Raw genomic sequence first — 22,138 nt, forward strand, 5'->3', positions numbered from 1 at the left:
CGGGATACAGGAGAATCAAGTTTCTGAAATTAAAAAAAAAAAAAAAGTATATAGTCCAAGAAGTCGTGCTTCTTCCTGCCGCTGACTGTTTACGCGAGGGAAGTCGGCGGGGGCCCCCCAGAGGTCGCTGGTGGCGCAAGAACCGAGGCCAGATTGCAGAGAAAGGGGGAAGGAAAAAAACACCCACAAAGTTTCTTCCTTGTTGCGAATGATCGCCGCGCCCCCCGCCCCTCCCCGGGCAGAGGCAGTAACGTGACACCCGAGAGAAACCCGGAGCCCCGAGCGGAGGGCGGGAGGGCGGAGGGAGGAGAGAGGGCTGCGGGAGCCGGAGGAGAAAGGGGAGGGGAAGGAGGAGAGCCCCCGGCGAGGAGGTGGAGCGAGGGGCTGGTGTCCGCCTCCCGTGCCTCCCTGCCGTTTTTTAGAGCAGCCTGAACCGGGACAAAACACGCCGAGACCGACAGACACAAAGCCGGGGGGTCCACGCTGGCGCTGGAGGCGAGCCCCGGCGGCCGCGAGCGAGCCCGAGGCGCGGCGGGGCGCGGGGCAAGGGGGCGCTAGCGGGCCGGGCGCGGGCAGCGCCCCCGAGCCGGGGCCGGGCACCTCGGCCGCTCGGGCCGCGGCGGCGGGGACCATGCCGGGGAAAGTCTCCTGAGCCCGGCAACTTCGGCCCCTCCCCGCCCCCACCCGGGCTGCCCTGCGCGCGGCCCTGCCCATGTGCAGCCGGCCGGCCGGGCTCTCCTCCTCGCAGGCGGATGGGTGACCTTTTCCTGGCACCGGCAGACTGCGCGAGGCGGCGGGGCCGGCGATGAAGAAGCAGCAGCAGCAGCATCCCGGCGGCGGCGCGGATCCCTGGCCGCATGGGGCCCCTCTGGGGGGCGCCCCTCCTGGCCCGGGCAGCTGGAAGCGCCGGGTCTCCCAGCTTCCTTTCCTGCGCTTCTCCCTCCGGGACTACGGTTTCTGCATGGCCACCCTGCTGGTGTTCTGCTTGGGCTCCCTCTTCTATCAGCTCAGCGGGGGACCCCCTCGCTTCCTGCTCGACCTGCGGCAGTACTTGGGTAAGGATCGGAGGCCAGCACGGGGGTGGCGCCAGCCGCGCGAAGTTGTGCTGGGGGTGGGGGTGGGGGCCCGGGGGCGCGCCGGGACTTTGGGTGCTCTCCACTGCGCGCCGCCGCCAAGGCTCTCCAGGTGGGACGCCCGGGAGCATGGGCGCAGCGGCCCGGGGCGCCTGCTCCCTCCTGCGTGGCTGCCTGTCTGGGTTGACGGGCCCGGCAGGTACCCCAGGGCGGGGCCCGCATACCTTCCCCCGCCTCCGCCACCGCACCTGGGCGGAGTGCAGGCGTGTTCTGTGGGTGTGTACGAGTGAGTGAGTCCCGGCGGTGTGGGGAGAGGCGAGGGGAAGGCACGGCCGGTGCCTGGCATTGTCGTGACCGTAGTCCTATCCTGCCCAGCGCTCCAGGTGGTGCGGGTGGGTTTAGCTCCTCTCCACGGTGGGTTCTGCGAATTCCGCCCGCAAGTTCTTCTCCTGCCGCTGGTCTGGGTGACCCAGGGGCAGTTTTCAGGCTCCGCGCTGTCCCTGAGCTGGCTTGTCCTCTGGCAGCGCCGGCTCACCCCGTGGCCCGCCGCGAGTGGGACCTGGGGAGCGGGCTGCGCCCCGAGGTCCGGGGCTGTCCGACGGGGCGGGCCGGCCAGGCCAGCAGTGCCGCCTGCTTTGACCCTACGATCCTCTGCGCCGCGTGTGTTTCAAGCCTGAACTTTTGTGTGTGTGGGGTTGTGCTTGGTTTATTAGGAGGGAGGCTGGCTTTAAAAAATTTTTTTTATTAGCAGAGGTAAGGAAGGAGTTGTGTAGAGAGAAAAGAGCGGCTCCAGAGAGAGGGCGTGGCCCGCAGCACCCTGTCGGGGCGCTGGAAGCGAGCGGTGCCAGGGCCGGGCCAGCGCACAGCCAGGTCCCCGTTGCGACGCTGGCTCGCGCGCTTTGGCCAAGGAAGGATGCAAATCTCTCGCAAGTCTGTGGCCAGAAGAGGGCTTGCGGGGAAGAGGAGAGAGGCAGGTAGGGCTCCAGCTTCTTGCAGACGTGCAAGGTGATAAGCCGGAGCCACCGGCAAACATCCGGCGTCTGCCTGACGCGAGCCGGTGCGCAAAGGGAAACCGCTGAAGCACTGGAACCGTCCCGGGCCGGATGACCCGGGCAGGCTGCCGGCTGCCACACTTGCCCACCAAAGTCCCTGGGTCGCAGGAGTCACGAGTCCGGATAGCACACGGTTTTCGAAGGAAAAAACCACTTCAGCGAAGTGACACGTGTTCGTGCTTTTTGAAATGTAAAAGCAGATACTGTTCTTTCCATGTAGACAATCAGATTTTAAAAGTGACACTTCAGTTTCTGTAGGAACTTTGGGGAACTATGGTTTTGTGAGGTGCTTTAGGGAAAATTAAAGGGAAATATTGCCCAAGTAGATTTCCAAAGTACAATCTTGAGCATCTGGGTTTTTAGAGGATTTGGGGCAATATGCTCATTTATTAAGGAGTCAGATCTCTTCTTCCCTTGAGTTCTGTGCTTTGGAGTCTCAGCATCACAGGCTCTCAGACACCTGCTAGTGCCACAAAGGTGACTATTTTTTACCACCACCAACAATCACTGTCAACTGGCTTTGGGAAGTAACTGCCTTAGAAGCTCAGGGGTCTTTCTCTGTAAAATCTGAAAATGAATTATTTGTACAAGTTCCTTTTAGGCAAAATATGGAGGTCAGTGGTGTAGGGAAAATATAGGGGATTGGGAAGGAAGGCATCTGTGTTTAGTGTCCCCAAGAGCACTTTTGGGCAGGGTACCTTCACAGGCCTCAGGTTTTTTAAGTAAAATTAGGTGCTGGACTAGACTGTCTCACGCCTCCATTGAGCTCCTAAAATGTTGTGGTTCTTATACCCTTCTTGGGGATGGACAAATCTGGGAGGAGGAAGGAACAGAGGCACCATTGAGGGTAAAGTCAAGAAACTTCAATATCTATCACATTAATCTTTTGAAAATTCAAATACATGTGGCATCCAGAATTTAGTGCTTTCATTATATATTTCAAAAAATGAGCCCTGATAAACTTCAGCTCAGTGGTAGAAGGGTGAAACCACAGCATTCACTCAGGGAAGTAGGAAGAACTGAAGGATTGAACGTTGCTCTTACCATGAACTGGTCATTAAATTTCTGACTAACATATGGGTTGAAATAATGACATCATTGTGAATTGAAAATAGGATGCCCTTGGCCACATTTGGCCCTTGTTGCCTTTTTATATAAATATAATGCTTTTCAGGAAAGGTGGGCTTGTGCTCTTTAAGAGGCTCTAAAATATATCCTTAATAATATAAGGCCAGGGTATCTGCAGAATTAGTTTCTCCTTGTTTCCTTACTGATTTGCTGAAGGACACACAGCAAGTAAGGCCAGACCTGAACCCGAATCTGATTCAGGTGTTTACTGTGTAACACTATGAATGGTTTAAGAGATAAAATGGAAATACTACCAAGATGCAAGTGGGACCCTAAAGACCTGACTGGCAAAAATGGTCATATTTATTCACATAATTTCACTTTCCTTGTCTTGATATTTTTACTAAGTATCTTGAAGGACCAGCAGAAGAGAAATAATGCAAGCAGCTGGTCAGCTCAAACTCCACCTTCCTGTATTAATCTCCACCATGCTGCCTCCAGGTACCAGGGAACTCGACACCCCAGAGCCACACACCTGGAGGTGATGTGAATTGGAATCAAAATTCTTGGTCTTTCTCTCTTTCTTTAGCAATTGTTCTTTGTCTAGGCCCGCGGTTCTCAATGTGTGGTCCCTGGGCCTGCAGCATCAGCATTACCTGGGAGCTTGTTGCAAATGCACATTCTCAGGTCTCATCCCAGGCCTAGGGAATGAAAGAGCCTGGGTGTGGGACCCAGCAATCTGTGTTTTAGCAAATCTTCCAGGTGATTCTGATGCCAGCTCAAGTTCAAGAACCGTTGCTTTAAAGTATTGCTTCCAAGAAGCTTCCTGTGTATTTGAGAGAAAGAGAGGAGATAAAAGAGAGATTTATAAATTATTTTAAAGGTGATGCACGTGGTTTCATTTTAAAAGAATTTTAAATGCATTTTATAAATGCATCTGCTTTGCTGCTTAAGCCCCACTGTTTCAAAGAAAGGACTAGCTAACAGCTGCAGCCCCAGCTGGCTTTAGACTTTCTGAAGTTGGGGTGAAGCAGGGCAACCAGAAAGTGCAGTGTGAGGAAGGGAGGGAGAGGGGTCGATAATGATGCTTTCTCTTCCTGCAGGAGCCAGGGTCAGACAGTCCCTCCTTTCTAGTCAGTTTGGGAAAGGCAAAGTCTGTTCTCCTTAAAGACACTTTCTGCTGCAGCAAATTGGCAAATGGAAAGTAAGGGGAGGAGGACAAATATGCAGGGATAGCTGTTGTCCTGACTTCTTCCTCCTTGAAATGGGTGGAGAGAGGACCCAACCGATCACCGTGGTAAATGGATAAATATAACCAATCGCTAAGCTTGGAAACCATAGTCTTTTCAATTCAGTGGAATCATTTCACTTTTTTTTTTGAAGCAGCATTCAGACTGATTTGCTATGGAAAACAAGCAGAAAATAAAATCTCCCCCAGAAATTAGGTTATGTTGTAGCCTCTGCCAGTAGTAGCCTCATTCCTTATGAGCTGTGGAAATATCAAAACCTTGGAATAATATTCCTTACACTGATGTAAACGGAATGAGCCAGATGGCTTAGTACTGATCTTATACAACCAGCAAACTCTAATGATTTACCACCAAGCCTTGGATATGTGATTTAGCTTTTATGGGAATTAAATTTGTTGGATTGATCTCAAGTTCATGTGCTTTCCTTTCCATTTTTAATTTATACCACTTTAAATGGAGGCATGCTACTTTAGTTTTCAGAATTGCCAATCTTTATATACGTATATTCAAAATGAGCATGACAATTTTGAGTCCAAAAAATGAGAGAGAAAAAGATGCAGCTATCGAATTTAAAATTCTCTATGTTTAAATGAATTTAAAGGAAAATACGAAAACAGACATCCAGACCTTAACAAAATAGTTTCTCTGAAGCTTAAAAGCCAAATTTGGTTTTTCTTCTGTATATCACGTATGATTTAAACATAGTGCACCAGGCCCCCGACAGCAATCTAGGAAATGAATGCATAAAATATGATGTTATCAATAGAAATTGTTGACATAAAAAGAAAATGACACTCTTGTTCATAGCTGCAAATTTATCTTATAGGGTTGGTTGGGGACACAGTAGCACTGTATTAGAGGAAGACAGAAAATGGCATTCGACTGTGGCAGTCTGTTCCACAAACACACAGAATGAATGGTGAAAAGCATTCTGCCTGGTAAACTATTTTTAATGTAGACTAGCCTCAGTATGAATTGTTTAAAAATACATATAAATATGTATTATCTGGATGCTGTCTTTCTCCAAATTCCCTGTCACCAAGCCAGGTTCAAAACACTAGCCGGTTTTGTATTTGAGAAACTGCAATAAAGGCGCTCAAGTTTTTTGAGTCCCAAGAGAAATAGTATCTTTTGCTCCCCCAAAGGGAAGCTGCAGGACAGGAACAGTAGCTTGCGTGGCAGCAATACTCAAGGGAACAGGAAGGCATCTTGTTTGATGGATTATAGCCACTAAAATTATTAGGAGTTATAACTTACATTTTTTTTTTTTTGGAATGAAGTAAGATTTGACTACAAATTTTGCCTTACCTATATTTATTTTTATTATAGAAACTCAACTTTAAGCAAATAGTGATAGACATAAACTCCTTTAGGTATCAGAAACGAGGGCAGAAACACTAATATTTCACCAGAAATTATTCTTTGCAGAAGTCAAGAGTGTGCGAGAAAATTCCAAATGAAGCACATTTCAGTATATGCTATTAATGTTCAAGCAGCTTGAGATATAATTCACAGAGCGCACAATTGACCCATTTAAAGTTTCAACAGCGTAATAGTTTTCAATAGTTGTTTTCGGTAAACTCACAGATAAGGGCAGCTATAGCCAATTTTAAAACATTGCCGTTGCCACAGGGAGGAACCTGGGACCCTCTGGCTATCACCTCACTGTTCCTCCTTCCCCACTCGGCCCCAAGTGGTTACTAATGTACTTTCTGTCTGTGTAGATTTGTCTGGTCATAGAAATGGAATCATGTATGTGGTCGTTTGTGAATCGCTTCTTTCCCTTAGCATATTGTTTTCAAGGTCCACCCATGTTGTAGCGGGGATCAGTACTTTGTTGTTTTTAAGGCTGAGTAATATTCCGTCGTATGGATTTTGTTTGTTCATCCATTGCTGGACATTTCTATCTTTCAGCTATTGTGAATAGTGCTGCTATGAACATTTCTGTACTAGGTTTTGTTTGAATACCCATTTTCTGCTCTTTTGGGTGTATACCTAGCAGTGGAATTGCTGGGCCACGTGCTAATGCTGTGTTTAACTTACTGAGGAACTGCCAACCTGTTTCCACAGTGGCTGCTCCATTGTACGTCCCACCAGCGATGTATGAGGCTCCCAGTTTCTCCACATCTTCACCAGCAGCGGCTACTTTCCACTATTCTGAGTACAGCCGCCCTAATGGTTGTGAACCGCTTGGTACGCGGTTCGGTTTGCACTTCCCTCACCACTGGTCATGCTGAGCATCTTTCCATGTGCTTGTTGACCATTTGTAGATCTTCTTTGGAAAAGTGTCTATTTGCATTCTTTGCCCATTTGTGAATTGGGTTGTTGTCTTTTTTGTTTTGTTTTAAGTGTTCTTTATATATTCTGGATCCTAGACTCTTATCAGGTATATGATTTTGCTATTTATTTTAAAGTTGCAAATGATGAGCCTGGTTGAAACACAATACTGTTATGTACTGCTCTGTATGTCATAGGTAAGCACCTTCTCAAGGCGCAAGAAATTCATTTTATACTTCAGTCACTTTCAAAGTACTAAGTAGAGTGTCTGGGTATATAGTAAAACCTAAGTAAATTCCTAAGAATTGATTGAAAACAAGATCCTCTTCTAAAGAATCCTGGGGGTCTTTTGTACAGTTATGGATTACTTCAAATATTAAACACTTTGGCTGTCTGCATTTAGCTCTGGCATATGATAATTCATGGGTAGCTAGCACTTATCCATTTTACAGATGTCACAAAGATTCCTGTGACTTGGATGTGGAATATAAGTGGAGCTAATTTTGAACAACAGATTATGGTGCAGTGGAGGGGAGTATTTGTCTTTGCACTTGCTCACTAGAATGGAGCTGATAAGCTCAGCAGGGGGAACATTTAGGTACATTATGTTCCTTACACAATGCACGACAAGGCTACCAAGGAAATCTTGAGTATTCTCATACAATTGCAATTCATACACAATTTATTTTTTATTCACATTGTGGTTTAATAAACAGGACAAATATATAAGAAAAATATTTCCTATCTATGTTTCTTTTTAATAAAATAACATGAGTTTCAGGCGTAAATGTTTTCCTTAAGTGTTAGAACTTTTCAGTAGGTTTTAAAAATATATATTATCAAAATATTAAAATAAGTACAGCCAGTTCCATGCTGCTTGGTAGAACTTCAATTTGAATAATTTGTAACACTCTCATATTAAAAATTACCAGGGAGCCACTTAGCTGTTTAGTGTTCAGGGTATGCTGTACCCCTTGGGCTGCCTGGTTTTATATATTATCTGTAATTTCCCTAAGGTAGCCACCAGCTCATTTTTCTTGCCTCAGCTCACTGCCTGCCTTTGCTCCTGCTATTGCTTCTGTGTTGATGGTTTAGGAAGCTCATATCCCCATGATGATCTCTGAACTCCTGTAGTATTTATTATATGATCACTCCTGAAGTTTTGACATTCTCCTTTGTCTTGTGATAATTTGTGGGCAAGCTCCTTGAAAGGGGGAAACTTATTCAGTGCTTCCCATCTCTCCTCGAACCTCTCCTGGGTGCTCTGCACAGGCCTGCAGGAAGTGTCTGTTGAGTCCATCCGCTATTCAGAAAGCGGACTGTTCTTTGCTAGGGTTCCTTAGCCTGCTTCCTTTGGCCACTATTTTAAGTAGAGAACGTGGGAAGGGGTGCCAGGCAAGACTCAAGCTCAGTTGATGTCTATAGCCCACCTCTTCAGGCTCTAAGAAAAGGCATTAAAACCACCCTGACACATAATTTTATAAACATTGCCTTCTGTGCATGGGGATCATGGTCCACCTCTTACCTATAGGGATTCTGAGGTGCATTTGTAGGGCTCTCCCTGTAATTAAGAATGTCTGAGGTCAATTTAGAGATTTGGCTGCATTCAACTGGCATGCAAAATATTGGTTTCTTGTCATTTTCTTGAGCCCCGGAGCAGTTGTCTTGGGAGTTTGCAGAGTAGCAATTTATTTCTCTTTCTAGGTCAGTATCTTCCTAAGGTAGCGATTTGTGTTAAATTAGCTAGGACATTTCCACCATGACTCCGAGTCTTTAAGGAGGTGAGACCATAAGATGATGTGGTTTTTGAAATAGCGACTGAATGGGCTTTAACGTAGAATTGCAAAGTGATAGACTGTATAATTAGGGCTCAGTGCACAAACCCATTCACCCTATTTTGAGGAAAGATATTGAAATAACCTTAAGCCATGGCTTTAAGTAATTCTTACTCCATTCATTGATGGATGACTTAAATAACCATTTACATTTAACCAAACTGCATTTCTGGGAACACCATTGATTTTTTTCAAGTTCAGTGAATATGACTTTCATAGTCTTGAAACTAAAAATGGAAGCATTCAGAAACGTATAAATCCCTCTGTTCAGAATCATTCAGTGAATGTTCATTGAAGGCGTTCTGTGGGCCAGAAGCATCAGACATTTGAGTGTATTTCAGAGCAGAGATCTTGGTATGAACCATTGTGTTATTAGCTGGGAGTATTTGGGCAACTTTCCTGATTTCTCTGAACCTCAGGTATTTTGATCTACACCAGCGATTTTCAACATTTTTTATCTCATAGCACACATAAACTAATTACTAAAATTCTGCGGCACACCAAAAAAATATATATATATTTTTGCTGATTTGACAAAAAATTGGTATAATTTTGATTCATTCACATTGGACAGCTATTGTTGTGCTGGCTGGTGTCATTTTTTAAATTTGACAACCTGAGGGAAAAGAGGTCCATGCCCCTGACTAAGTAGTCAGGTACTGCATGTTTTAAACACTGTTGCAGCACACTGCTGAAAGTCCCTGATGTACCCAATGGGATTAATAATTGCTATTTATAGGATACCTCCCAACCCCAAGGCCTGGCAGTTGTAGTCAACAAATGTCAGTTTTCTCACCTTCTTCTTTGCTTCTCTCAGACTCCCTCTTCTTCTAGCACACTACCCATGTGCACATGCACACACATGCACACACATGCACGTGCACACACATGCATGCACACTCATACAAACACACATGTGAGCGGAGTATGCAGATTCACTCGTGGCTCTGCTTCTATTGAAAGAACCATTGTGACCAAGAAAAATGAAGTTACTAAGGTGGTGTTTCTGTGGCTTACCGTGTCACTCTCATCCTCAGACTGACAAGGGCTCTCCAACAGCTGACGAGCTGCAGCCACGTGCCCCGTTGATTATATACACGCAAACCTTCCCGCTTCTAACCCTCCCTTCTGCTTCCTGGAAACGGTCTTTAAAGAACACACTCTTTACCCAGCCCACTTTCCTCTGTTTGGAATTTATCCACACCTTTCCCCCCTGCATTCACAAAATAAAATAGCTGTGCCAAGGGGGTGTGGTGCAGCTTACTCTCTGGGGTCATCTGCTGTTCTAGGGCTGGGATGGTGACCCAAAGGTCACTCCTTTTCACACAGTCAGAATGCCAGGCTTGCACTGTGACTGCTTCAAGAGCGTCTCCCACCTGTGATGGAATTACCACGCCCAGCGTACGGCCGCTTGCTTCTCTCTGTCTCCACTGGAAGTCAGGGCAACCCAAGAAGTAGATCCTGTCTTTGTCAAGAAGCTGGTGAACTTGCTTCTGTTTTTCATCTTCCGCTTCTTCATGTGGCCTTGACCTGCCCCACCTCTGATAGGTGTTGGGGCGAGTGAGAGCCACAAGGCCATTACCATCCATTGTAGCTGGTCGGTCGCCCAGTTCCTTGAGAAGATGAAAGCAAACGTGATTTTTACATTATTTAATGGAAAGTTAAATTTTGTCTAGGAAAACCACGGCCTTGTAATGTCAGCACAGAACTTGCTGCTTTGACATGAAGCTGTTTGACATGAACGCCTTCCCACTGGACGGGCAGAACTGTCTGTCAAAGCCGTGCGGGTTGATGGAAGGGGCACTGGACCTGGGTCTGCAGCGAGTCCCCAAAGAGTTCAGTGGTCAGTGCTGTTAAAAGTCACATGGGCCTCCTAGGCTTCAGTTTCTTCACGTCTAAAATGAAGTTTGATTAGGTCCATGATTCTCGATTGTTTTTCTTTCCTAGGAACCCATCAGCAGCAGTATTTCCACATGGCCTTGATAGTCCGTCTGGGAACATGTCCCAGTACCAGGAAAGAGAGAGTGGGATGGTTGGGGTTCTTCCAGAAGTTCTCTAGGTGATTTCTATATGCAGCCCCAGGGATGGTGCCTCTTTTCTCTTCAGCATCACTGAATGAGATGCTACCTAAGGTTCCATCTACTCTTAAAATCACGTGTTGAAAGAGATAAGAAACCACTTAACTGTAGCAACTGAAAATATAAGGCTATTTCCTTAGGAGCCAAATGCTTATTGAAAAGATTGCAAGAGTCAAGTGACTAAGGCAAGCTGAATACGCAAAAGCATTTTAGGTCGATATTTTCAGTTTTAATCAGTGTTGTCCCCCCCGCCCCCCACCCCGCATCACCAGTTTGCCTCAGCCTATCCGGGCAATAAGGGGAGAATCTTGCCCCAGAAACTGTGGGAAGCGAATGTCCCAAGGAAGGCAGAGAGAGGAGGCAGAGTAAGACTTGACTTTCTAGAATTCAGATCTACCAATGTGATAGGAGGAAAGAAGGCAAACAAGGAGGGATTAGTAGCTTGTGTGGTTCAAAGCGGATCCTCACGGCCTCGGCCCAGCTGCCTGCTACTGCTCACCCTCCCGTGGTGATGCTGAGGGAGTTCATGACCGGGTGGCGAGCTGCCTCTTCGTAGCTTCCAGCTACTTCTGCTCATTCGTCTTCTGGGAGCTACATAGAATAGTCTATTGGATTTCGTCATCTTTCAAAGGATGGATGATGGGAAGATTATTGTCATGTGTGTCTCCCCCCCCCCCCCCCCAGGCCATAAGTCTTGTCCAGATAAATAGGTCTATCTTCCAGCAGTTCCTCATCTGAAATCAGCTGCAGACACACAAAGCACAAACTATAAAGGCAAAAAACATTCAGGTGAAACCTTCTGAACAATAACACGCCATCAACAAAGCAAGAGTGACCCAGGTTGGGGACAAATGTTTCTCTTGGAAATGGGATTAATCTGCAGGTAGATCAGCAAATCAATACGAAAAAGAGACTTCACGAGATACTTGGGCAAAGAAATGAGCAGGCAATTCACAGAGGAAACGCAAGTGGCCGTATGAAATGACTCTCATTCCCTTCACTGGCCTGAGGAACGGAGGGGTTTGCCAGTTCCCGCTGTTGAAGGGCCTGCTTTGTGGGGAGGAGTCGCTATCCGAAGTGACTGTCTTGGAAACTGTCTTCTTTTGAGAATGACTGCCACGTCCATCACTGTCCTATAGTTATGACAGATGAATGACTCAGCTTTCAGGTCCGAAATATAAAGTCTTGCTGAATTCTTGGGGCCACACTTGTATTGCGCGGTCTGCCTACTGAGATGCCCTTCTGGACACTCAACCCCAGCCAGCCAGCCGCACACACTGAGCAGCAAACAGTCCCCTGACGCCTGCCCCGCCCCCTAGTCCCTGAGAAGCACAGGGAAGGAGGAACTGGCATGGTGCTTAGACTGCAGTCTTATCTTGCCTGGAAGTATTTTCTCAAGATCTAAGAAAACAAGGAACTGACTCATCTGGTTGGAGTTTTCTAGAAGTGCGATTGCAGATTTCTTGTGATTTCATTGTGCTGGAGTGTCAGAATTCATCCAACGATGTGCCAGAAAATGCGTGTACAATCACATGCAGATTAGGACACTTTAGGAGGAAGTTATTTTTACCACAGTGAGGAAGGAAACAAAGTGACGATTGGCACAGGCTGATGCAGGGCTGAGGAAGGAGTGAGGTGTCTGAGCACTGCGGCTTGGGCACGCTCGCATCCCTGGTCTTGCCCGACTGTCCTGGGGACTGTGGTGTGGTGCCCCCTCAGGAGGTCGATCAGGAGTTCCTGTGTGAAGACCTGCCCCGAGGAGCGGAATGTGGACGTGGTTCTGAGTGTGGTGCCCGTTTAAGCAGCGTGGGGTTAACACTGGTCACTCCTGCAAATGTGTCCTGTGTCCCGCAGATCAGCTCTGTAGAGGCTGCTCTCCAGCTGAGGTCTGTGTAACACACGGAGGTGAAAACGGAAGACAGGATTCTAGAAAGCTACATAAATATAAAAAACAAATGGCACAGTGTCTTTAGTTTGCTTTAGCAGATGACAGGAAGGAGGCCGTATTATTTTCTTTGCGTGTGTTTTTCCTGACTCCTAAGGTGGCTCTTGTTTGCTTGCGCAGCAGAGATCCAAGGCCTTACGGAGTCTGCAGTGTTTGTGGTTATGTTCTAGTCCCACTGCGAGGGGAAGCGGTTCCCAGAAATTAAAGGGAGGGAGAAGGAAATATTTGTCAGCATCTGTAACCTCTCTCTTTTTATTGCCCCTTTCACCTGGGCAAAAGGATTTCTAGAGCTATGATCTAGGGAGAGCATTTTGAGTCTCATTGCTTTAGAGCTTGATGGTGAACTTTTCAGTGCGTTTGGGCAATGCTTTATTCTAGTATTCCTGTGTTTGTGCTCCCGTTTCTCATGGCAGGGGAGAGGTCTGTGGGTTCTGTGTGCTTGTGTCTCGAAACGCACACAGTGACAGCGGTGTCGCTCTCTTTCTGACCCGCACTCTGGCCTGGGGAGTGTGTGCGTAGGCATGTTGTTAGCTTGGTGGGGAAAACATACGAGAACCCCCTTTGGTTTCTGGGTGGGTTTCTGTCCTTGTGTTTTGTTTCTTTTATGGCATCATGCGTTGCTGTTTCAAAATATAGCCCCCTTTCGCCAGATTTTTCCTGGCTATCCTGTGGGAACGATAGGCGACTTTTTGTTAATTTCAGAGTAAGTGTTGCCCGCAAGGCTTGCACTTCATTGAAGTTTCACATCAGTGAGACTTAAAGACTCAGAAAACATATGTTTTCCTATTGCTTTCATATGCCCACCCTCCTTCACATGTGGCTTGGCAGTCACCCTCTCTGTCATCTCTTCCATCTATTCAGGTTCATTCCGTCAACAAACGTTCATCAACTCCGGCTATGTGCTGGGTGCTAGAGATAGTGTGACTTAATCTGTAAGCTTTTATCTGGCTGTGACTTATAGCGCTTTAGCTTTCAGCTTCTCTGTACCAGCTCATCTCAAAGTCAATGTGCATTCAGATCACCAGGGAATTTGTTAAACTGTAGATTTAGGTGAGGTAGGTCTGGGATGGGTGGGGCCTGAGATCCTGTATTTTCAACAAGCTCCCAGGTGTGATCAGTGCCCCCGTTGGAGGACCACACTTTCAGTAGCAAGGGTCTGTTCTGCAGCATTTCTGGGAAGCCATGAATACTTGGAAATGGACAAATGAGTCAGGGTTCAGCCTAGCTCATTAAAGACCTGTGCTATTAAACATTTTATACATTTCTTTTTTAGTAGAATTTTCATTCATCAATTTGATTGTTTGAATTTAAGAACATTATATATTTTTTCAAGTGAGAATCACATATTTGCCTGACTCAAGTTTAGAAATGGCTGTTTTTATTCATTTCCGCAGGTCACATTATTGAAATTCAGGCTGTTTGGAGATTTGTGAACATACAAATTTTGATCTAATGTCAAGTTCGTCAGTAAGGGTGGGAAGTAAAACCATTGGTCTTGGGTGTGAAGTGTCTTCACATAGTTACTGCAGATCGTCGCACTGTTTTAAATTTTGATGTTGAGGCACAGTATCAGAATTCATTGCCAGGTGTCCCCCTATTATCCGAATGCTGAGGGTAAAATTTTCTTATGGTCAGAGCAAATAATTGGATGCAAATAGAGCAAATAATTAGAAAGACTTGGTGTAATGCTCTAAAAACACCATTTTAAGAAATAATGAAAATCGTTAATACGTGCTCACTGTAGAAAGCATGGAGGTGTTTAAAGGACTCTGAGTTGCTCAGTGGGCGGGTGGGGTGGGGAGGGCTTCTGCATCCAGTCTGGGCCCCCCTTTTCTTTTTGCCCCTACCGTGTGAAAGCGCATTTCCACAAAAGTACTGAAGTATTTTTCTAACTCTTTTACCGAGAACTCTCAAAGTCGTTTTCATCTTGATAAAGTAAGTTTGACAGAAAAAGCAACTTAACTCTTACCCTGAAGGTATTTAGTATAATACGGGCCCGTCAGTTCGCCTCCTTGCTGACATTTTCCTGTTATGATAGCGGCCTACACGCTGATGGCTCATTTTCTCTGATTAGCTGAAATGGGACGTAAAATCCCCACTGCGTTTTTATTAGGGTAGGAAACAACATATCTTGAATTGATGCTCATTTATTTCAGTAACTTTGATCGTGCCATTCTGTCATAGATTAAGTTGGCATTCAGGCTATAATTTCTTGCTGTTTTAAAATTGACTGTTCACTAAGTTATCTCAGGGTAGTTGTTGTTTCTGTAGCTTTATGGGAGGTTCTCAAAGTGCCTCCACTTATGTCTCACTTAAGTCCCGTCAGCTGGGGCTGTTGAGCTACCATTCTGAGTATAACTTTTCCTAAAGCAGTTCAGTCCTCCCTTCCCTTCTGGGACACATCCAGCCTACCCAGGCTGCCACCTGTTCTGGGAGGTTTCAAGCAAAACGGCCTAATTATTTTGTTTTGGTTTTAACCAGAAATAGGGTCCTAAATCTTCAATTTCGTTAAAACACAGTTGGAGGAGCCGGGTCTAGGTCATTAAAAAAGAATTGAACTGTGCTATGATGGGAGTGGGAGGGTAGGTAGTCTTTGAAATGACTGTTTGGCCCCTTGAATTTCAGGACATCTGTTTAGAGAAGAGGTGAAGGGTAAAACACACTCAGATAGCTGCTCCATGCCCTGAGTGAGCCTGTCTGAACTGGCCTTGGGTCTGGCACTTACTGGACAATATATGTTTATTAAGGTAATTATGACATGTACTTGGAGTAGAGAGTTTTTGTAGCTGCACATTAAATATATATCTGAATTATCTGGAAGCCAAAGCACAAGTGGAGTGAAATGTGTCATGTTATTATCTAATGTAAGAAGTGTACCTGTTCATTGGGAAAGGCAGCCTGTCTTTTCCTACCTCCAAATTATGGGAGAAATCTAGTTAATCTTAGAGTATTATAATGGACAATATCTTCTGCAGTGGTTTTTTCTTTCTGTTTCCCCCCCCCCCCCGAAAAATGAAATGTTTCCGTGGGGCTGGGCCAGACATTGGCCCTTTATAAAAGTAAAAAGCATAATATCAAATCACAGCTCAGCGTTGGCATTTCCCTGGGAGCTGAGCTGTTACAGTTTGGGCGTTTGCTTTTCAGTGGGTTTCTGTGTTCAGAAAATGCGTATTGAGCACGGCCCTGTTGTTTCTCTCAAGTATCAGTTTCTTCGGCTTTATTTTTGGCTGGCACCGGAGAGCAGCCGGTTGAGTGATGTTAAGTGCTGAGGTGTAGAAATTCAGTGCGGGTGAAGAGTTTGCATGTGGATGGTGGGTGACTAAGCAGCAGGAGCGGTGTTCGGGCTCATTCACCTCCCCGGCTGGGCAGGCTGCTGGGATCCTCCGGGCCTGGTGGAGGCCTAGCCTTGGATGGGATCCTCCTGGACTCTGCGTGTTTCCTGATCAGCAAGACGTGCGCTCTGGCAGCTGAGATTGGGCCAGAGTCTTTCTCAGAGGCAAAAGTTCTGAATAAACATATTTTGAATGCCTTAACAGCTGACCTCTTAGAGGACTTTCTAAAAAACATCTAACATACTTTCACTTGTCAGTGAGAGAATGGAATTCATTCTACTGGCTTTTCTTCAACAACTTTAAAAATTATTATTATTATGGTTCTTGACCCCCTTTTTCAGTTCAGTATATTAGTATTTACATATTTTAGGCATTCTTGGGTATATGATCTCACAAAAACTTATGCGAAACTTCAAAAAAATCATAGAAAAGGGATATTTTGAAATCAGTTATAAATTAGGTTATAAAATAGGACTTATGTTTCTTTCCGTATCTTTTAATTTCACTTAAATATATGTGGATTAGGAAATGGTCAGTTTTTTCATGTCTGGAATAAGATGACATGTGCATTAAGAGTCCAGTTTATTTTTCAAGTGTAAATGAAGTAAATGGAAACAGCAGAAGACTTTTGTTTTGTTTTGTTATTATTATTATTTTTTAACATATATCTTTATTGATTTCAGAGAGAGGAAGGGAGAGGGAGAGAGAGACAGAAACATCACTGATGAGAGAGAGTCATTAATTGGCTGCCTCCTGCGTGCCCCCCACTGGGGATGGAGCCCACAACCAGAAGACTGTTTGAAGGTGAGAGTAAATCTGAGAATTTGCGCCAAATGCCAGGTGCCAGGTTCTATGGCATCTCAAGTGGGTTTTGTATACCTTTGGGCACTGTGCACACAGGCTTTCTGGGGGGAATGGAGCCGGGATTGTTGGGGAGAGTCAAATTCTCAATGACCGGCTGCCCAGTTATTCCTTTCTAACATTGATCGCCCTGAGAACCGATCCCGCGGCTCTCCTTTCCCACCACTGTCCCCGCACTTTGCAAAGTTTTACCTGAATCTTACTCAGCAGGTGTCAGACACCTCCAGGTGCTGAAGAAAGAATCCAAAAGCCTGGTGTTGAGAAAGCACATGACCGTTGAAGGTAATAAACCCCTTTGCAAGTCAGGGGGTTTCAGTTCTTTGCTTTTAACCAAAGTGAAGGAGTTCAGGTTATCAAGGAATCAAGGTATTCAAGGAATCAAGTTATCTCCTCACATAGATGATCAGCTGATCACTACAGATTTAGAAAGATGTGAAAAAAGTGAGTGACATTGCATAATACAACTACTGCAATTCTCACCTACTAATTTATGTCAAGAAGGTTTATTAGTATTCATATTTATTAAAATAAAGACTAGGAATACAATTGAAATAAGGAAAATTCAGTTATAGATATGGTAAGTGGTTAAATGGCAGTCCTGTTCATCTCATCAACATTACTAATTCAATTCACAATATATATTTTAAGCCCTTGGAGCATTATGTATGGTCACAGGAAAATTTAAAAAAATGAATTTAATTTACTTAGATATTTTTGGGGTACAAAATGGAGTAGAGTGATCAAAAATATTCTCAAACATAAAAATATATTCTGTTGCCCTGCTGGGCGTGGCTCAGCGGTTGAGCGTCGACCTAGGATCCAGGCGATCAGGGTTCGATTCCTGGTCAGGGCACATGCCCGGGTTGCGGGCTCCATCCCCAATGACTCTCTCATCATTGGTGTTTCTATCTCTCTCTCCCACTGCTGCCCTCTCTCTGAAATCAATAAAGATATATAAAAAAAAGGAAAAAAATATATATATTCTGTTAGAACAAAAGTCTGGGGGGAGGTGGAACGAAAATACAAATTACTAGAGGAAAATGAATGAATGTAAGAAAGCCTGGCTTTTCCTCCCTCCGCCCCTTCTTTCCCTCATAATGGACTTGCCTCTAACAAGGATGTTCCAATACTGAGGCCTTTTTTTAAGGGAAAAAATAAACAATTATGCATTAAAAATGTCCAATCAGTTCACTGTTCCCTAATGTGAGAGGTTGTAGGAGGAAGGGGGAGTTTGAGTGGAAAGGGACAGTGATCTTAACTAATTTCAGCTAAGTAGCTTACCTTTGCAGATTTTACGAAAACATGTGACTAAGTGTGTTTATTGCTAGTAAGTTTATTTATGCAAGTAAGGGCTCCTGATGTATAAGCCTCAATAACTTCGCTGTGAATCTACCTCTGTGTGTGGGTGTGTGATGTATGCACCCATACACAAGGACACCCACACACTCCTGTGTCCCAACTTTAGTTGATTTTAACTTTATATGAAACAAATTTTTATATTCACAGTGGCAGGTATCATATTCCTTGTGTGTGTGTGTATGCTGTTGGATATATGTATAAAAATTACATAATTGTTTTATTTTAAAATACTGATATATATCTTGCTGGAAATTACACCCCTTGCAGCTTTTTAAACATATGGTGAAAAATTCTGGATGTTAACTTAAAATGTGCTAGGACATACAACTTTCTCAAAATTCTTGTGGGGTTATTATGTGAACACAAAAGTTTGGCGCCCATCACAGTATAGAATAGCCCTAGTTGTTCCAACATGTGGAATTTGGTCGAGAGAGCACATAGTGGACCATCATAGGTGGAAATGGGCCCTATGGTGGGTTCAGAGATTTCTGATGGAGGAAACTGTCCTGTTCACCAGAGGCTATTACAGGTCTTGGGACCTGAGAGCCTGACTGCACATTGAAAAATGTCCTTGCCAGGGAGGCATGGACAACCAGTTTCCTCCATGGATCTTCCCTCCCTCCCCTTACTGCTTCTGTACTTCTCTCCCCCTCCCCAACCTGTCATTGTTCTGAGTTAACACCCTCAATTAAGAACAAGAAATTAAACGATGCAAGTTTCTATCAGCAAGGTTGTTGGATCTCATCAGGAGCATCTTAATGCTAAGTACTTCCAACCTTGACATTCCCTCGCCCATCCCTTCACTTAGCAAATAGAAGGCAGTTTGGTTGCCAGTTCTTAGTGGCAGCAGGGATTATAAATGGCATGTCACTTCTTTTTTCATTGTCACAGTAAAAAACATGTTCCACTTTGGTGGTGGTGGCGGCAGGAAGAACTTAATGTGGTTCCACCAGTATTTATGGGATGTTATTTCACTGTGCCATGCATCTTATTTCAATTATGCTTATGAATTCCTTGATGACAAGGCAAGGACTATGCCTCACACATCTTTTCTGATTCGTCACAGCATCTGGTGCCATCTTAGTACTTAGCAGGCAAAATGCAACACAGATTGAATTAAATAGGAATCTGTAGAAATGAAATTGTATTGATATATTCATTTATTCAAAAATATTCATTGAGCCTGGCCAGTGTGGCTTAGTGGCTGAGCATTGACCCATGAACCAAGAGGTCCCTGGTTTGATTCCCCGTCAGGGCACATGCCTGGGCTGCAGGCTCAATCCATAGTCGGGGGCTTGCAGGAGGTAGTGGATCGATGATTCTCATCATTGATATTTCTATCTCTCCCTCTCCCTTTCTCTCTCTAAAAAATAAATAAAAACATATTTAAAAATATTTATTGAACACTTATAGTCTAGTGAAAGAAATTCTCATGTTAATTGGTTGCCTTCTTTGGGCTTAGTCACTATGTCATTTATTTTATTTGGTTGGTACAAAATCCTGAGTTATTAGTACTCCAGTTTACTGGTGGACAAGTGAGGCTTAGAGATGTTAACTAATTTGCTGGGTAAGTGGAGATGTAGGATTTGAACCCAGGCAGTATTAGTCCAGACCACACACTACTCCATTGTCAGTTCTTGGCAGTGAGAGGTAGTTGATCATAATTTTCACCATGTTGGAAAGGAACCCCAAATATGGGAACTCTTTTTATGATGTCACAATTAATTATTTACACTTGATAAAATATGGATTTTACACTTGGATTGCTTGGAGAATAAGACATACATCTCTAATTGCCTCGCCTCCCCCCTTTTTTTAAACTTGGAGGAACTCTGAGCTAAAAATTTTGTTATTTATACTTTCTTTTCTGCATTTTTAAAGGATACGTCAGTTTTAGAGAATGGTTCTTGTTTGTTTTGGCTGAATTACAGGGCAAATTTACTTCATCTCAAAGAAACAAACAAAATGACAAATCTTCTCTTCAAACGCCAACATGATACCCTTCTGGGCTGGAGCAGTTGTGACATTTATGTTCTCATTTTGGTTCTCATTCAGGCATTTAGTGAATCTTTTTCCAAATTTTTAAAAAATAGGGCCATGAGCTTACACTGTACAATGCATTCAACCTTTTTTTCTCGGCATAAGTGTTTGCGGTGGATTTTTGAGGGTGGGAATGTGGTCAGTGATGTAAGTGAGAATTTCAGGGACTTGGAAATAGAGCCGTCTGCTGTGACTACCAGTTTTGTGCAGAATCACCCAGTTCTCTGCACGTGGTTCATTTTAAAGTAAAACCTGTATTTTAAGGAGATACAGGAGTTGGAGTTGAGCATTTTAAAAAGAGATAGAGACATACTTGTAAAAAAAGGGCAGTGTAAAACCTTAGTCATTGGCAACACCAGTTATTGGAACATCAGCTCCAAGGAACAGTGTTTTCTAGAAAGTGAAGGTTTGTACCTTTAGCCGTCACATTCCCCCTTTCATTCAACTATTTTCATTGGAAATCTCTATAAAACATTACACATTCTTTTCTTCTCAAATGCAACTGTTACTCACTGTTTGATTTTTTTTGAATGGCGCACAATCCTTCTAAGGCATCATGTGGGGAGTGGTGGCTATGACTCAGTTGTGTTCTCTGTTCTGGTCGGGGGGTAGGGTTGGCTGCTCTCACTGTACCTGCCCTGGGTCTGCTTTGCTTGGTGAATTCGGGTCTGTCTGTATAGTTTTGCCGTCTCCTGTCTGTTTCCTGCTCTCAGGTGGCTGGCAGTAACAGCTCCTCTCCCTCTGCTTACTTGGTGCTTTTAATAGGCAGTGAATTTAGACAACAGGTAACAGAACTTGCTGGAGTTGTTTGTAAAACGAGGGGGACTAGCTCCCAACAGAGCTCAAATGCACGCTTGGATGATGTCTCCTTGTGAGCAGAGTGTGGCCTCTCTTTCAGCCCTGCCCCCTCGTCCCAGGCCACCTCATGCAGGACACACAGGTCTGGGCAGGAGTCCCACCCAGTGCAGGGTGGGGCCTGGAAGGAGGGTCATCACAGGGTCACAGGTTTGAGTCCTGAGCTTTCAAAGTCCGTCTGTTGCGCCTGTGGTCTGCAGGCACATAAGACATCATCCCTGACCTTGTGTTGACCTAGAGACCAAAACCCAAGGCTTTGGGGCAACTTGCTGAGGATTATAAAGCCAGAACGTGGTGGGGCAGGGCCTTGAGCCAGAGCATTTGTATTCTCCGACATTGCCCAAGGCTTGTCCACTCCATCCCTTCTAAAAAGCATTGGCCACAGCATATCTGCTGCTCTCTTCTCTCTGTTCTGTCCCCTGGGGGTGCAGCAGCCAGCCCCTCGGCCCTGTCGTAAGGCCCTGCCCAGCCTCCTGGGCCGCAGCGCACAGCTCTGGTCGTCCTTACCAGCTGTGGCGCCACTGGGGGACTTCTCTCTTTTCTTCTGAACGACTACGCTTTCACTTTACCAAAGAATGTTCTTTGTGGAACATATTTTTTTTTCAGCCACAAAATGCTACCTAAAACCTCCTGGAAAATTCCTCATTGCTTCAGAAACAGCACTGTACTCAGTTGACTCAGCACTTTTTGTCTAATTTTCAAGTATGGATTTCAGACACTCTTCGTCTCATTGAGGAAATAAAATAAAGACATGAAGTGAAGCATTACGTAATATTAAAATACCATCACAACTCTTTCAAAGGACACTTTTAGAGATTGAAGTTGTTTTCAAGGAAATCTCCACATTATTTCCTTGCCCAAGTTCCTCACTGGACATTTGCAAGGCCATCTCAACTCTGTAGGGGAGGCACGATCGAAGGAAAATGCTGACATTTGGAGGAACTGGCAGGGGATGGGGGTTCAGATTCTGGCCCTGCCTCTGTTTCTGCCACCGTCGCCGGGAAATAACAATTTCCAGACAGCCCCCTCTGGGAGAGATTGTGCAAACCAAATGAGATGCAAACAGTACATAGGAAAGCTCTTGGAAAGTGAAGAAGTTTAAGGAGCTCTAGA

At 44.9% G+C, this 22,138-nt stretch overlaps 1 protein-coding gene across 2 annotated transcripts in view; it reads left to right on the forward strand.

Moving 5' to 3' along the window:
- Positions 1-559: 559 nt before the first annotated feature.
- The window catches only part of UST (uronyl 2-sulfotransferase), a 236,775-nt gene continuing 215,196 nt past the window's right edge, over positions 560-22,138 (forward strand). For both annotated transcript variants that reach the window (XM_081140343.1, XM_081140344.1), the window contains exon 1: positions 560-1,055. In XM_081140343.1, coding sequence (XP_080996469.1) covers positions 806-1,055 — 250 coding nt within the window. In that variant the 5' untranslated portion in view covers positions 560-805. The remainder of the gene's footprint in view (positions 1,056-22,138) is intronic.

Source organism: Miniopterus schreibersii (assembly GCF_964146895.1).
Source record: "Miniopterus schreibersii genome assembly, chromosome: 6".
Taxonomy (NCBI): Eukaryota; Metazoa; Chordata; class Mammalia; order Chiroptera; family Miniopteridae; genus Miniopterus; species Miniopterus schreibersii.